The 17,257-nt window shown below is 38.1% G+C and overlaps 1 protein-coding gene across 10 annotated transcripts in view; it reads left to right on the forward strand.

The window, feature by feature from the left end:
* LOC144970495 (ral GTPase-activating protein subunit beta-like) overlaps window positions 1-3,821 on the forward strand; it is a 61,159-nt gene extending 57,338 nt beyond the window's left edge. For all 10 annotated transcript variants that reach the window (XM_078910254.1, XM_078910197.1, XM_078910229.1 and 7 more), the window contains 3 exons: window positions 832-997; window positions 2,131-2,247; window positions 3,190-3,821. In XM_078910254.1, coding sequence (XP_078766380.1) covers window positions 832-997; window positions 2,131-2,247; window positions 3,190-3,307 — 401 coding nt within the window. In that variant the 3' untranslated portion in view covers window positions 3,308-3,821. The remainder of the gene's footprint in view (window positions 1-831; window positions 998-2,130; window positions 2,248-3,189) is intronic.
* Window positions 3,822-17,257: the final 13,436 nt, after the last annotated feature.

Raw genomic sequence — 17,257 nt, forward strand, 5'->3', positions numbered from 1 at the left:
GCTACTCTTCCGCTAATCTCATTCCCTCTAGGTTCCTCAGTCACTTTTTATCACTGATAACAGCATTGTCTTTGTCAAAAAAAAAAAAAAAAAAAAAAAAAAGAAAGATAATTAGAGATGTAACAGCGTGAAAAGGATAAAAATTGCAATTGCTTGCTTGCCCTTAGGATAGGACATTAGTCTATTCTATCGCAAAGTGCTTTCTGCCAGATCTAACTCCCCCAGATCTAATTCCCACTGATGGGAGGAAGGGGAAAGGGGAAGGGGGAGGGTGTTCAGAGAAAAAATCTTCACCTTGGATCGATTTGAGTCCCTTTGCGTGTGAAGCAAGTGCTCTACTTACTGAGCCAATGGGACCACCAGATGTAAACATAGTATAATTTTGCAATACGATTCAACAGTCTGATGTCATGCCGCCCGCCAACGGTGGCCATCTTGGTTCTAAATAAAGAAAATCATTACTTTTTATTCTTCATGCTGGCTAGAACTTTTCATATGCCTTGTGATCAGAATGTGTAAAAGTCAAAACGATCAAATTTATGTGGTTTTTTTTCCCTCTGGATACCCTTTATGCTCGCCGGAGAAATATTTCATACGGGCGTCCTCCATTGTTCCGATAGTTTAGAGCCAGTGTTGCTAAGTTACCATGCGTCATTACGAGGGAAGTGACGTTACGACTGTTGAAGAGTATTTGATACTGCCAGGCTATACTGATTAAAAACGTTGAAACTTTGAAATTAAAGAAGGAACTTTTTTAAAAATATAGATGAAAAGAAATAGGTTTGAAATGATAGAAATTAATCCGCCATTATTTCTTCCCACTGTTCCCAGCTGACCTGCTTGTTGTGACCGGTACTGGACAAGACTCGTCCACCACCACGTCCAGTAGTCACGTCCAGAGGCCACCAGAGAAGGACATCTACGTCCTCTTCATACATGCCTTGGAGAACGGACTGTTTAGAATACAGATGATGGAATATGAGAAGACACAAACAAAGTAAGTGGTCTCTCTCTCTCTCTCTCTCTCTCTCTCTCTCTCTCTCTCTCTCTCTCTCTCTCTCTCTCTCTCTTTCTCTCTCTCTCTCTCTCTCTCTCTCCTTTCTCTCTCTCCAACAAGAAGTCCATATTCCTTTGCATTTTTGAACGACTGCTGTATCACTTATTACAGGATTATTGTTCATATCGTTCTATATTCTATCGTGCATAGTTTCTTCTAACATTCCCCACAAATCAGTTTGGTGTTATTGTGTCCAGTGTCCATCCCATTTCACCAAGGGTGACACATGGTAAAGGCTTCAGAGACCCTTGCTATGTTCATACTTTGTTTTTTGGGGGGGTTTTTTGGGGGGGTGGGGGGGGGGGGGTTTGTGTGTTTGTTTGTTTTTTATTTTCAAGTGTTAATGTTGATAAGTTTTTCTCTATTTTTTGTTGTTTTGGGTTGTTTTTTTTGGGGTGGGGGGGGGGGGGGGGGGGTTGTCATATCAATTTGATGACATTTACTTATTTAAACACTCATTTGACTCGACCCCACTCTATGATAAGCAATTTTCCCCATTATTGTGGGTTCCCATACGACTTTTAAAAAAAAAAAAAAGGAAGATTTTTTTTTTCGGGGAGGGGGGTGATGATGTGTCAATGTAAGTAACGTGTGAAAACACCATGTACAACTTAACGTGTGTGATTGCCAGTAACAGAGGACAGAGGACACGCTTGCATACATAAGACCTATAAAGAAAAAAAAGAAAAAGATTTAGCTTTTATATAGAGCGATCTCCACTAAATGTGCTCAAAGCGCTTTACAAGGGGTCCCTGGCCAACAGCAACACTTAACGTGTAGGACGGGACATAACGCCTGTTAGGCGATATTACAATTTTTTTCCGACAGAGACAACGCTGTTAACGGCCAGGTACTCACTTTACACCTGAGTACGGTGAGAGAATGAGAGTAAAGAGTCTTTTCCAAGGACTCAACTATGCGCCGAGCGAGGCTCGAACCCAAGATCTTCCGATCCGACAGCGAGTGTCTTACCACTAGACCACATAGCCGCACAAAAAAGAAGAGGTGGTATGTTTTTAAACTGGGGAGAGAAAAAAAACTCATTGACATCAATTTTTTTTCTATCTTTCCAGAATGTCTGTGGCCATCCCCCTAGTGGATGGGATGGTGGTCAGTCGCAGGACATTGGGGTCCATGGTCAGACAGACGGCCATCAACATTTGTAGGAGGAGGAGGCTGGAGTCAGAGTCGTAAGTTGTTAGGACAATCGGTTGTTGCTGGGGTCTACTGCTGTAATATTATATCGATTGATAAGTTTAGTTGTATTTATTTAACCTTTAGTTGTAAACTGCCAAACTGGCTACACTGCACATGGTTTTTAGTTTGAGTTGAATAGAAACTTTTTTTTTTCTGATTATCATCGAACAATCTTGTTGCGTTGTTCTTGAGGTTTGGCTTTAATATGATTATTATTATTGATAAAACAATATCAATACAATACAATTGGCGACGACAATACAACTGCCTTTCTTCTTGTGTTCCAAGTTATTCACTACTCCAAAATGGTTTTTAAACCTGATTTCCACTTCATTAAAAAAAAAAAGTATAATCATTGACAGCATCAGTCCTTTAGAGCCATTCGACCCTCGGAGCCAGATTTTATCCCAGTTTCTATAGCGTGAAATTGCTCGCTACCCTTTGGACAAGATGTTAGTTTATCGCACTTACTTTCTGCCAGATCTAACAGATCAAGCTACCCAATCACCACTGGGTGAATAGGTGGGTGGGGGGGGGGGGGGTCAGAAAAAAATCTGGACCGCACCCAGGATCAATCACAGTTCCTTTGCGTTTGAAGTGAGTGCTCTACCAACTGAGCTATGGGGACTGCCATTGTGTATTAATATTATCATAAAGTTTTTATTCAAAGTATATCAACACAAATGGAAAAAGTAATTTTAAAAGAATTATTAAAAACCTATTCTGCGATATTAAAAAGGTTTTGTTTATTTATAGTAAAACTCATATTGGCATATTTTAGAGTGTGAGTCTCTGTATTTCAATCATACACGAGCCCAAAATTTTGACTTTAAACAAAATGTTTGTTCATTTTTTATTATTAAAAATATTGGTGACGTTTACAAATATTTTGACTTTGATTTGTTTTTGTTTTTGTTTTTGTTTTTATTTTTCAGATACCAACCACCTCATGTGAGAAGAAAGCTCAAAATCCAAGAGATGGTGATGAAATACAAATGTACAATGTCCCCTGCTGAATTTTACACTGCTCTATTCCACGACACACCAAAATGACGAGTCAATATTTGATGAGACAATTTTTGTTTGTTTGTTTAGAATGCTATAATTTATAATACTCATAAAATCTTCTCCGGCTGCCAAACAAGCAGAAATGACAAAAGTGATGATAGTTGAAAATGTGACATGACCTGTTAATTAGAGATAACGAAAGCATTTGAGAAACTTATTTTTCTTTTAAATATAAAGAAATTGTTGAGATTTACGATTGTTGGTGGTCTGTAAAGCTGTGAATTTCATCTTTTATGGAATTTTTAGATGTGGTCTCATGGTGCTATTTGGTCTCATGGTGCTATTCGGTCAGAGAGGTTTGCAAGCACCTCAAATTCATTTTTTTTTTTCAAAGGTAGTGTATGCCAGGGATATAAATGATATATACAGGCCTGTATATATGCAGATGCTATTATTGCTTTATTCTATTAGAAAAACGGTTTGTTCATCTATTGATTCTTTTAAATATTTTCATAGTGAAAATTATTTTGTCGCATTTCAATTAAAATTATAAGGATTGGCTTTTCTCCTTGTTTTTTGATGTAACCATACAGTGGAATCGGCACGAAGCGAACACTCTTTAGTTCAACTTCTGCTTTACTCTTTCCTTACCAATCAAGTTCAGTATTTTCCCAAAAATTGCAGCCTAGCCAAGCAGAAAAAATTATTTTTTAAATTCAAACAAGACAGCTTTATGTTCTTATTAATTAAACAAAGATCATTCTTCAAAGTTTGTGATGTGCAAAATTAATCTGAATAAGAAAAACATATATTCCATCGTAACAAATGTGACGATTTTTGCTGCAGGTGGTAAGGAGAGGGTCAAGGTCAACATCTCTTGTTGGTCCCAAATTTTCTGTTCTTTATCTAAGTGTGCTCCATTGATGATGTATAAATTGAACTTGCTTAAAATCAACCAATCTGTCTGGTCCAGCGGCATTGGTTTAACAGGACTCCCCTGTATTGGTTTCAATACTCTTCAACAGTCGTAACGTCACTTCCTTCCTAATGACGCATGGTAACTTAGTAACACTGGCTCTAAACCATCAGAACAATGGCGGACGCCGTATGAAATATTTCTCCGACGCGCATAAAAGCGTATCCAGAGGGGAAAAAAAAACAACATAAATTTGTTCATATTTTGACTTTTACACATTCTGATCACAAGGCATATGAAAAGTTCTAGCCAGCATGAAAAATAAAAAGTAATGATTTTCTTTGTTTAGAACCAAGATGGCCGCCATTGCTGGGCGGCGTGACATCAGACGACTGAATCCAATTAAACTGACATTTTTATCATCACCCATGGGTATTAATCAACGTAGCTTTTTAAAAAGGTTTCAAGGCCAGGCATGTTTGTACAGCATTTAACCATACGTATATATTATACGATTTGTATTCTTAACTAGAAAATATGCATCAGTGTTGATATAAAAAAATGATCGGAATATTCTGATGTGATTGATAATATTAGTAACTGGATTGTTTTAAGGACAAATGGGCTTTCTAATAATTGTTTTTCAATGCTCATCTGGTCACTTTCTCACCCTTTAAAATAAATAAAAAATTCCAAGCCAAGTTTTGTGGAGTCCAAACCGTGTCAGCCGAGATGCCAACTATCACGAACATTACGAATATAGTCGATAAAAATTGTGCCAATATGAGCGCAATACGAAAATCTGTTAAACTTAAGTATTTTTGTCAAGCCAGCGTTTTACTTGTATTAATTGGGTTTTAAGAGTATTTATACAGTGTTACGACACGTATTTATACAGTGTTACGACACGTATTTATACAGTGTTATGACACGTATTTATACAGTGTTACGACACGTATTTATACAGTGCTACGACACTTATTTATACAGTGCTATGACACGTATTTATACAGTGTTACGACATGTATTTATACAGTGTTACGACACGTATTTATACAGTGTTACGACACGTATTTATACAGTGTTACGACACGTATTTATACAGTGTTACGACACGTATTTATACAGTGTTACGACTTGTATTTGTACAGTGTTACGACACGTATTTATACAGTGTTACGACACGTATTTATACAGTGTTACGACACTTTGTTCAATTTTTACTCGTGAAATGGAGATCATGCTGGAATTCACTTTTTTTTTTTTTTTAATAAATCACACATTTAAACTTCCCAAATGACATATTTTTGATTCTTGAGTTTGGCATCTGTGAAATGTGAGTGTTTCATAATATGCATTATAACCTTAAAAATTAATTATTTTTAATCAAAAAGAGTCCTGATATATTAATAAATGACATCCCAAATTTTTATTTTTTTTTGCCCAAAGCTTTTCTTATAATTGGGGATCGCCGAATTGTTCCTAAAAGTGACCAATTCTTCTGAATTACTGGCACAGATGATAAATATTATTCATTCACATACCATGTTAGATACACACATATCCATGACTTGTGTTGTTACAACTGTTTGTTTTTTTTTAGATGAGGAATTTACTATCAATAAGTTTTGATAACTTTAGTATTGATACTAGTCGTCTTATTAATTATAATCGGGATGACGAATTTACTATCAATAAGTTTTGATAATGTTAGTATTGATACTAGTCGTCTTATTTATTATAATTGGTTGTGAGTTCGAGGATTGAATACAAGAAGTCATTTGCCTGACCTGACGTACTCTGATAAAACATGTATTTACGATTTTGGTCAGAAAACTTTGTCTTTCAAAAATCGAGCTATCAAATTGACCCTCATCTTGTCAAAAACTTTCAAACTTGGGACTTTGTGATCAAAGTTATAAACAAACCATATATATTTACCAAACGTCCAAATATATGGAAGATGATCTGAATCCACTGGCGGACACGTGGAAGATTCTGTCACGAGTCCTGTCAATTCATTTGCAAATAGGCTTAGATGTCATCGAAGAAGCTGCCTTGATTTATATTTTTATATTAGTGTTATGTGTGTGTGTGTGTGTGTGTGTGTGTGATTGAAACTGCAGTAGTTGTTAATATGAAGGATAAATAAGTGACCTCATTTGAGCTGCTGTGCAGTTCATAATCGACAAATTCGTCTAACATTGTGAAGTGATTCTGGTTTTTTTTCTATAAAAATATACAACACATTAGAGGTCTTTATATTTCATACAAGTATTTTTATTTGACGATGAAGGAATGGAGACGTAAACAAATTTTCATAATGAGAATTATATTTAAGACTCAAATGTTTGAAATAATTGATGGAGAAAATATATATATATATATGTATTGTGGATTGTTATGTACTGATTTGAGTATGAAATAACGAGTGCAATAGCTTTTTCTCCTTTGTAATTGGTAATTATGATGTTGTTATATTACTTGTTATTAATCATGAAATTTAGATTGAATATCGTACATATGTGACCATCCATCTCAAAGCAGTATTATGTCGGTATGAAGTAGGTGATGCTGGGTGAGATTGCCAACCTCCCATAGTGGGCAGGGAGGTACTTGCTGTGTCTTCTATCCCCCTACATCTGTCTGTCTGTTTTCCAATTGCTTTTTGTCTTTGTCTTGGAATAAGAGTACTTGATTTTGTCCGGACCCTGGCCTAGGAGGGAAACAGTCAAATTTATAGTTATTGTTTTGGGAGTATATACTTTTTTCATTGTAAATCATCTCTTTGTTATGTGCTGTTATTTTTTCATTTTTAACATATGATTTGTAAGCATTTGAGTGTATTCCTCTTAGTGGGATGTTGTTCCCGTATCTGAGTGAGATTTTTAGGTAATCTCAAACTAAGTACACTGATGTGTGCTCTTGGAATCTACAGCTATTCCCTATTTGAACATTTGGAATGTTTTTACTATCCAATTTTCTTCTTTTTTTACTCGCACTGATATGACCTAAATGTGTTGCAAGTATCTCTAAACCCTTAAAAACAACAAACAAGTAGGTGCTAGAAATTTTGAATTTATAGCCACAAATATAAAACTTTGGGGTTAATTTCTGGTGTTAAATAAATACAATTACCTACTTTGGAAAAAAAAACTCAACCGTCGTAATTCGTATCATTCAAATTTTAACTTCATTCTTGTGCAGAGCTTCCTACCTACTTGAAATTTTCAAAATTCGTCGTTTCCAAGGGAAAAAATGAAAAAGTCACTATAAATAGATTTAGAAATCAATAATTTACCATCCACACATGCTTCAAAGTAAGTCCTGAATACAGGATCTAAGGAACTAAATGTTCCTTTTCAACAAGAGTTATTGAGTCAAAGAGGTGAATACTTTCTGTGTCTTCCATCCCCTCTTATCTGTTTTCCAATTGCTTTCTGTCTTTGTCTTGGAGTGAGATTGCTTGGTTTTGTCCTGACCTTGGTCGGAGTCCTTGGCTGAGAGGGAAACAGTCGAATGTATAGTTAATGTTTTGGGAGATGATATTTTTTCCCTTGTAAATCATCTCTCTGTTATGTAATGTATTATGTTTTATTTACATATTATATATGATTTGTTAACATTTGAGTGTATTCCTCTTAGTGGGGACATGTGCTTGTGTCTGGATGAGACTTTTAGGTGATCTCAAACTAAGTACTTTGATGGTGTGCTCTTGGAATCTACATCTGTTTCCTATTTGAACCAATTCCCCTTTGTCTTACCTTTTCTTGGGTACTTTAATTATAATTCTATAACTTTTTACTATCCCATTTCTTCCTTTTTACTGGCGCTGATATGACCTTAATGTGTTGCAAGCGCCGTAAAACCCTCAAAAACAAACAAAAACAAAAGAGGTGAATAGTGCTCCGTAGCTGGAGACAAAGATTCGTAACTCTATCAATTTTTTTGTCGTTCTAGGCAGGTCTGCTCTTGGGATCCAATTCATCCCGACATAATACCATTTAGAGACAGTGGGTTACACAACATGTGACCTTGCGTCTTAAAATGGTTTTAAGGGGCATACATACCCAAAATGGAAAACACAGAAATGATTTAATTTCGTCACATAACTGTATTATATGAATGTATACACATATATAAAAGTCATAAAAAATGAAAAAAAAAATAAAATTCATCAGAATTACATAATCGACGGCGGCCATATTGAAAATTTAGGGCATTTAGTAGGCGCTATATAGAGAAAAAAGTACAAAAGATAGAGAGCTCAAATTCAAGGAAGCGAGAAACAAGACAATTGTAGGTGTTATTATGAAGAGATATCGGATCTATCGGCAGTATTTGCAAATTTAACTCAGGATATGTCAGGGATTTAAAAGTGATTTTTAGATAAAAGGGACTAGAAAAATGATTTTAGCTTGCCACTTTAAGAAAATAGTCTATTGCCTTCAACAAAGCATATATTTCTGACTGTAAAATTTATTTTTAACCATCTCCATCATTCTGACATAATACCAGTTGTTGCGATGGGTCACATAATTATAAGGAAATTATGCTAACTTTTCTTGCATAGTCTTTTATCATCATTTGCTGAATGATGAATACCTACTGTCAAGTGATGTCCTTGGTAGGAGCACCAGGCCTTCTCCTGTGTGCTTGGGTGCTTGAGCTCTTGGCCTTCTCCTGTGTGCTTGGGTGCTTGAGCTCAAGGCCTTCTCCTGTGTGCTAGGGTGCTTGAGCTCAAGGCCTTCTCCTGTGTGCTAGGGTGCTTGATGAGCTCTAGGCCTTCTCCTGTGTGCTTTGGTGCTTGAGCTCTAGGCCTTCTCCTGTGTGCTTGGGTGCTAAAGTAAATCTTCTTCTTCTTCTTCTTCTTCTTCTTCTTCTTCTTCTTCTTCTTCTTCTTCTTCTTCTTCTTCTTCTTCTTCTTCTTCTTCTTCTTCCATTCAGGCTGAAGATTGTATGGCCGATTTTTCAGTAACAGGGGTTTTAGAGGGAATCAGAGAGCGATTTATTGAAATCATCAGTCGAAAGGACTTGTTTACAATCCTATGCCTGTGCCCAAGATCACGTTCATTTTTCTCTGTGTAAATAAGACCTGAGTGTGTATAAACGTCTCTTAAACCAATAGAATATATAGGCAAAGATGGCAAGGATTATTTAATATTCTACGCATTTAAATGTAAACGTTTACCAATGCCATTACATTTCTAAGTGATACTAAGCTGCTTGAAGCTGTGGACGGTGAAAAGTCACGAAACAAAAAATGAATATAACAGCTTCAAAAAAGAACAAAAATTCCAAATACAGAACGTTTCAGGCTCAAAACCCTTCTTCAGCCAACAATAAAATACAATGACAACATAAAAATGCATTACTAAAAAAAAAAATTTTTTTAAAATACACAGATCAAGGGCAGAGATATAATCGGCCCATCGTCTTTGTACGAAAATCCAAGATTATTTCTCTCACAGGAGTCCTGATAGCTCAGTTGGTAGAGCGCCTCATACTCATTCACACACAAAGGGACCATGACCAATCCCAGGTGCGGTCAAGATTTTTTTCTAACCCCCACTGTCCACCCAGCAGTGAATGGGTAGCTGAGTCAAGTTAGGTTTGGTGGAAAGTACTCTTCGATAGACTAGTGTCCTATCCAAAGGATAGGAAGCAATTGTTACAGAAACTGGGATTACTTTCAGCTCTTTTTACTTTTTATTATTTTTACTTCTATGACGTTTTTTCGTCATGTATTTTTATGTTGTCATTGTTTTTGTTGTTGGCTGAAGAAGGGTTTTGGTTCTGAAACATTCCGTGTTTGGTATTTTGTTCTTTTATGAAGAGGTTATATTCAATTTTTTTGAATTTCAACTCTGGAGAAAGTGATTCAATGTTTTTAGCTATGTGATGATGCCAGGATTTTGTGATAGTTTTCTGGGTGGGGTTCCCGACCTCCCATAGTGGGCAGGGAGGTACTTACTGTGTCTTTTATCCCCCTGTATCGGTTTTCTAACTTGCTTTCTGTCTTTGTCTTGGAATGAGATTACTTAGTTTTGTCCTGGCCATGGCTGGGAGGGAAACAGTCGAATGTATAATTATAGTTTTGGGAGATGATATTTTTTTCCTTGTAAATCATCTCTCTGTTATGTATTGTTATTTTTTTTATTTTTAATATATGATTTGTAAATATTTGAGTGTATTCCTCTTAGTTGGGTCTTGTGCTGGTGTCTGGGTAAGACTTTTAAGTGATCTCAAACTAAGTACTTTGATAGTGTGCTCTTGGAATCTACATCTGTTTCCTATTTGAACCAATTCCCCTTTGTCTTACTTTTTCTTGGATGCTTTAATTGTAATTCTAGAACTTTTTACTATCCCATTTTCTTCCTTTTTACTGGCGCTGATATGACCTAAATGTGTTGCTAGCGCCGTTGCAAGCGCCGTAAAACCCTTAAAAACAAACCAAAAAAAAACGGGATAGTTTTGCATAATTTTCCCTGATAACTGTTGTTGGCGACTAGGAGTGGTAAGAAATACATTTTTGGTTTTACTTCTGACAGAAATAGATATGTATATGTTTGGAGACTAGAATGATTATTATTATTATTATTATTATTATTATCATCATCATCATCATCATCATCATCATCATCATCATCATCATCATCATCATCATCATCATCATCATTATTATTATTATTATTATTATTATTATTATTATTATTATTATTAATATTATTATTATTATTACTGTTGTTGTTGTTGTTGTTATTAATTTTTTTCTTATTAATGATCCAGCTAATTTCATTTGGTGCTTGAGAAGGATGCAGAGAATATCGTATACCGCACACAAAACGAACGAAGAAGTGCTAAAACAAACATACCAACAAAGGAAACTAATGCCCTTAATAGTGGATCGACAACTATCCTTTTTCGGACACATAGTAAGGAAAGATAAGAATGAATACCTGGCAAGTTGTGGAAAAATACCTGGTAAACGCGCCCGGGGAGACAAAGAAAAACACTCATAGACCAACTGAAGGGCTTCACCAACCTAACAATCCAAGAGCTGTTTGAAAAAGCAAGAGACAAGGAGGAATGGAGAGAGATAATTCATGCAGTATCCGAAGCCTGGACCAGGCATGGAACCTAGAAGAAGAAGAAGAATTTCATTTATCACGATTCGCCCACCTGTTCACGAATCACTTGAACAAACACAGTCAATTAACAGGATTGCTGGAATCCTTCAGACGAATGTATTTCTTGGTGCTTCCATTGTCGTCGTTAGTCTGTAGGAGTTTTTGATGATAATAGGTGATTTGATATCAAATGATGGGGTGAAATATGGAATTATATCTCATTCATTTTGATAGAAGTTGAATAAAATGATAGGAATGATCATCATCATCATAGTCATTCGTCATCATCATCATAGTCATTCGTCATCATCATCATAGTCATTCATCATCATCATCATAGTCATTCGTCATCATCATCATAGTCATTCATCATCATCATCATAGTCATTTGTCATCATCATCATAGTCATTTGTCATCATCATCATAGTCATTCGTCATCATCATCATAGTCATTCGTCGTCGTCATCATAGTCATTCGTCATCATCACAGTCATTCATCATCATCATCATCATCATAGTTATTCATCATCGCTGTAGTCGTCATCGTCAGTAATGTGACCATCAGCATCATCATCCTCACTTTTGTTATCATCTTCACTATCACTGATCATCATCATCATCATCAATAAAAACAAAAAAATCATCATCATCATCATCATTATCATCATCATCATCATCATCATCATCATCATTATCATCATCATCATCATCATCATTATCATCATCATTACTTATCATCATCATCATATCATCATCATCATCATCATCATCATCATTATCATCATCATCATCATCATCATCATCATCATCATCATCATCTTTGTTATTGTCCAATAATTATAAAACATAAGTAGAGCATGTAGATTTACGAATTAATTCTTCATTCTTCGTTGTCAAACCAATGTCATGTTTTGTCATAACACTGAATCTATTATTATTATTATTATTATTATTATATTATTATTATTATTATTATTATTATTATTATTATTATTATTATTATTATTATTATTATTATTATTATTATTATTATTATTAGTCATTAACACAATACATGAATGAAATACATGAAAGTAAATATTTCCAGAGTTATTGTTTATATATTGGTACTACTGGTAGTAGCAGCATCAGTAGTTGTTTGGCGTTGTCATTTTGTGGTATGACACTCGCCTTCAGACTTTGTGGCTATGTCTATAGTGGTATGACACCCGCCTTCAGACTTTGGGGCTATGTCTATAGTGGTATGACACTCGCCTTCAGACTTTGGGGCTATGAGGTCTATAGTGGTATGACACTCGCCTTCAGACTTTGGGGCTATGAGGTCTATAGTGGTATGACACTCGCCTTCAGACTTTGTGGCTATGAGGTCTATAGTGGTATGATACCCGCCTTCATACTTTGGGGCTATGAGGTCTATAGTGGTATGACACCCGTCTTCAGACTTTGTGGCTATGAGGTCTATAGTGGTATGACACTCGCTTTCGGATTAGAAGGTCCTGAGTATGAGTCTCGAGCAGTGCATAGTTGAGTCCTTGGAAAAGGCTCTTTCCTCACATTCTCTCATCGTACTCAAGTGTAAAATGAGTACATGGCCGTTAACAGCGTTGTCTCTGTCGGAAAGAAAAATTATTATGTCGCCTAACAGGCGCCATGTCTCGTTCTACTCGTTAAGTGTTGCTGTTGGTCAGGTACCCTTTGTAAAGCACATTGAGCACATGTAGCGGATATTTCGCTCAAGCTCAAGTTGTACATGCCATTTAGCTTCCTGAGTGATGAAATGACCAAAAAAACAAACAAACGCGAGCATGTATTTAGAGCAATATCCACTGTGTTCAAAATTCTTTACAAGGGTTCCCCAGCTAACAGCAACACATTAACATGTAGGACAAGACCGGGCAGGGAGGTACATACTGCGTCTTCTATCCCCTTATATCTGTTTTCCAACATGCTTTCTGTCTTTGTCTTGGAATGGGATTACTTGGTTTTGTCCTGGTTCAGGCCGGAGTCCTAGCTGGGAGGGAAACAGTCAAATGCATAGTTATTGTTTTGGGAGATGATATTTTTTTCCTTGTAAATCATCTCTCTGTTATGTATTATTATTTTTATTTTGAATGTATAATGTAAGCATTTGAGTGTATTCCTCTTTGTTGGATTTTGTGCTTGTGCCTGGATGAGACTTGTAGGTGATTTCAAACTAAGTACATTGGTGGTATGCTCTTGGAATCTACATCTGATCCCTATTTGTTCTCAGTTCCCCTTTGTCTTACTTTTTCTTGGGTGCTTTAATTGTAATTCTAGAACTTTTTACTATCCCATTTTCTTCCTTTTTACTGGCGCTGATATAACCTGAATGTGTTGCAAGCGCCGTAAAACCCTTAAAAACAAAAAATAGGACAAGACATGGCCCTGTTAGGCGATATTACAGTTTCTTTTCCCGGCTAAAGCAACACTGTTCACTGTTTACACCTGAGTACAGTGAGTAAAGGGTCTTTTTCAAGGACTCAGCTGTGCACCGCTCAGTGTATGATTCGAAACCTGGACCTTCCGATCCGAGTGTCATATCACTAGACCATTGCAAGTAATGAAAGCATCTTTTAACTTTAAACTGCATAAAATAAACCTGGTTAAACTAAATCATAGTGGGAGCAACCACTTTCATTTAAGTCAACGCGGGTGGTTGGATGGGAGCATCACCCTTGAATCATATACCTATGATGTTCGCATGGGTATACGATCCGATAGTGATGTCGTTTCTTCTTCTCTTTACTAGCCTATCCTGCTTCTTTGGTTTGTGATTGTATTTTTGACAGGGGATATTTTTTTTCCTGTAAATCCTCTGCCTGTTTGTTCTTGGTTATTTATAATTTAGCTTATGATATCTTTAGGTTATGATTTTGATTGACATTTGTACTATTTTTGTTAGATTGCTTGTTTTTTTTTTTTTGTTTCAGCGGTCTCTCATATAACCTCAATTGTGTTGGAAGAGACCTAAAGCAACAAACAAAAAATTTAAGTCAAGAGCTGGGTGGGGTTCCTGACCTCCCATGGTGGGTGGGGTTCCTGACCTCCCATGGTGGGTCGGGTTCTCGACCTCCCATGGTGGATGGGGTTCCTGACCTCCCATGGTGGATGGGGTTCCTGACCTCCCATGGTGGATGGGATTCCTGACCTCCCATGTTGGGTGGTGTTCCTGACCGCCCATGGTGGGTAGGGTTCCTGACCTCCCATGGTGGATGGGGTTCCTGACCTCCCATGGTGGATGGGGTTCCTGACCTCCCATGGTGGATGGGTTCCTGACCTCCCATGGTGGTGGATTCCTGACCTCCCATGTTGGGTGGGTTCCTGACCTCCCATGGTGGTAGGGTTCCTGACCTCCATGGTGGATGGGGTTCCTGACCTCCCATGGTGGATGGGGTTCCTGACCTCCCATGGTGGATGAGGTTCCTGACCTCCCATGATGGATGGAGTTCCTGACCTCCCATGGTGGATGGGGTTCCTGACCTCCCATGGTGGATGGGGTTCCTGACCTCCCATGGTGGATGAGGTTCCTGACCTCCCATGGTGGGCAGGATGGTCACTCACTATGTCTTCTATCCCCCTATATCTGTTTTCCAACTTGCTTTCTGCCCCTGCCTTAGATTGCGATAACTTGGTTTTGTTCTTTAATTGGACGGGGTAGTTGGCTTGGAAGAAAACAGTCAAATGCATAGTTATAGATTTGGGAGATTATATATTTTTTTTTTTTTCGTTGTAAATTATCTCTCTGTTATGTAGTTATATTTGCTTTTTTTTTCTTTTTTTAAATTCCCTTTATGTTTCCCATAGGGTAAATTTTTCTTTAGGTTCAATTCCAAGAAAGACTGCAGACTGGAATAATCCAGACATCAGCCGCAGTGCAGCGCGGCAAATTTAGCTATGCGAGGTGACTTGCTCAAGGCCACACAACGCAGCGGCGGGTGATCGAGCTCGGTACCTTTCGAATACGAAGCAAAGACCGTACCGCTGAATGTATAATGTATGCATTTGAGTGTATTCCTTCCAGTGGAATCCTATGCTTGTGTCTGGGTTAGACTTGTAAATAGATAAAATAAAACCGCTGAATGTATAATGTATGCATTTAAGTGTATTCCTTCCAGTGGAATCCTATCTTGAGTCTGGGTAGACTGTAAATATAAAATAAAAGTGAGCTTTTATATAGAGCAATATCCACTTAACGTGCTCAAAGCGCTTTACAAGGGGACCCTGGCCAACAGCAACATTTAACATGAAGGACGGGACATGACGCCTGTTAGGCGATATTACAATTTTTCGGACAAAGACAACGCTGTTAACGGCCAGGTACTCATTTTACACCTGAGTACGGTGAGAGAATGTGAGTAAAGAGCCTTTTCCAAGGACTCAACTATGCGCCGAGCGCAAGGCTTTAACCCAGGACCTTCCGATCCGAGAGCGAGTTTCATACCACTAGACCACATAGCCACACCAAAAAGCATTGCAAGTAATGAAAGCATCTTTTAACTTTAAACTGCATAAAATAAACCTGGTTAAACTAAATCATAGTGGGAGCAACCACTTTCATTTAAGTCAAGAGCTGGGTGGGGTTCCTGACCTCCCATGGTGGGTGGGGTTCCTGACCTCCCATGGTGGGTCGGGTTCCCGACCTCCCATGGTGGATGGGGTTCCTGACCTCCCATGGTGGATGGGGTTCCTGACCTCCCATGGTGGATGGGATTCCTGACCTCCCATGTTGGGTGGTGTTCCTGACCTCCCATGGTGGGTAGGGTTCCTGACCTCCCATGGTGGATGGGGTTCCTGACCTCCCATGGTGGATGGGGTTCCTGATCTCCCATGGTGGATGGGATTCCTGACCTCCCATGTTGGGTGGTGTTCCTGACCTCCCATGGTGGGTAGGGTTCCTGACCTCCCATGGTGGATGGGGTTCCTGATCTCCCATGGTGGATGGGGTTCCTGACCTCCCATGGTGGATGGGGTTCCTGACCTCCCATGATGGATGGGGTTCCTGACCTCCCATGGTGGATGGGGTTCCTGACCTCCCATGGTGGATGGGGTTCCTGACCTCCCATGGTGGATGGGGTTCCTGACCTCCCATGGTGGATGAGGTTCCTGACCTCCCATGGTGGGCAGGATGGTCACTCACTATGTCTTCTATCCCCCTATATCTGTTTTCCAACTTGCTTTCTGCCCCTGCCTTAGATTGCGATAACTTGGTTTTGTTCTTTAATTGGACGGGGTAGTTGGCTTGGAAGAAAACAGTCAAATGCATAGTTATAGATTTGGGAGATTATATTTTTTTTTTCGTTGTAAATTATCTCTCTGTTATGTAGTTATATTTGCTTTTTTTTTTTTTCTTTTTTAAATTCCCTTTATGTTTCCCATAGGGTAAATTTTTCTTAGGTTCAATTCCAAGAAAGACTGCAGACTGGAATAATCCAGACATCAGCCGCAGTGCAGCGCGGCAAATTTAGCTATGCGAGTGACTTGCTCAAGGCCACACAACGCAGCGGCGGGTGATCGAGCTCGGTACCTTTCGAATACGAAGCAAAGACCGTACCGCTGAATGTATAATGTATGCATTTAAGTGTATTCCTTCCAGTGGAATCCTATGCTTGTGTCTGGGTTAGACTTGTAAATAGATAAAATAAAAGTGAGCTTTTATATAGAGCAATATCCACTTAACGTGCTCAAAGCGCTTTACAAGGGGACCCTGGCCAACAGCAACATTTAACATGAAGGACGGGACATGACGCCTGTTAGGCAATATTACAATTTTTCGGACAAAGACAACGCTGTTAACGGCCAGGTACTCATTTTACACCTGAGTACGGTGAGAGAATGTGAGTAAAGAGCCTTTTCCAAGGACTCAACTATGCGCCGAGCGCGAGGCTTTAACCCAGGACCTTCCGATCCGAGAGCGAGTTTCATACCAC

The sequence above is a fragment of the Berghia stephanieae genome, chromosome 1, assembly GCF_034508935.2.
Source record: "Berghia stephanieae isolate SIO BIC M18660-M18661 chromosome 1, UCSD_Bste_1.3, whole genome shotgun sequence".
Taxonomy (NCBI): domain Eukaryota; kingdom Metazoa; phylum Mollusca; class Gastropoda; order Nudibranchia; family Aeolidiidae; genus Berghia; species Berghia stephanieae.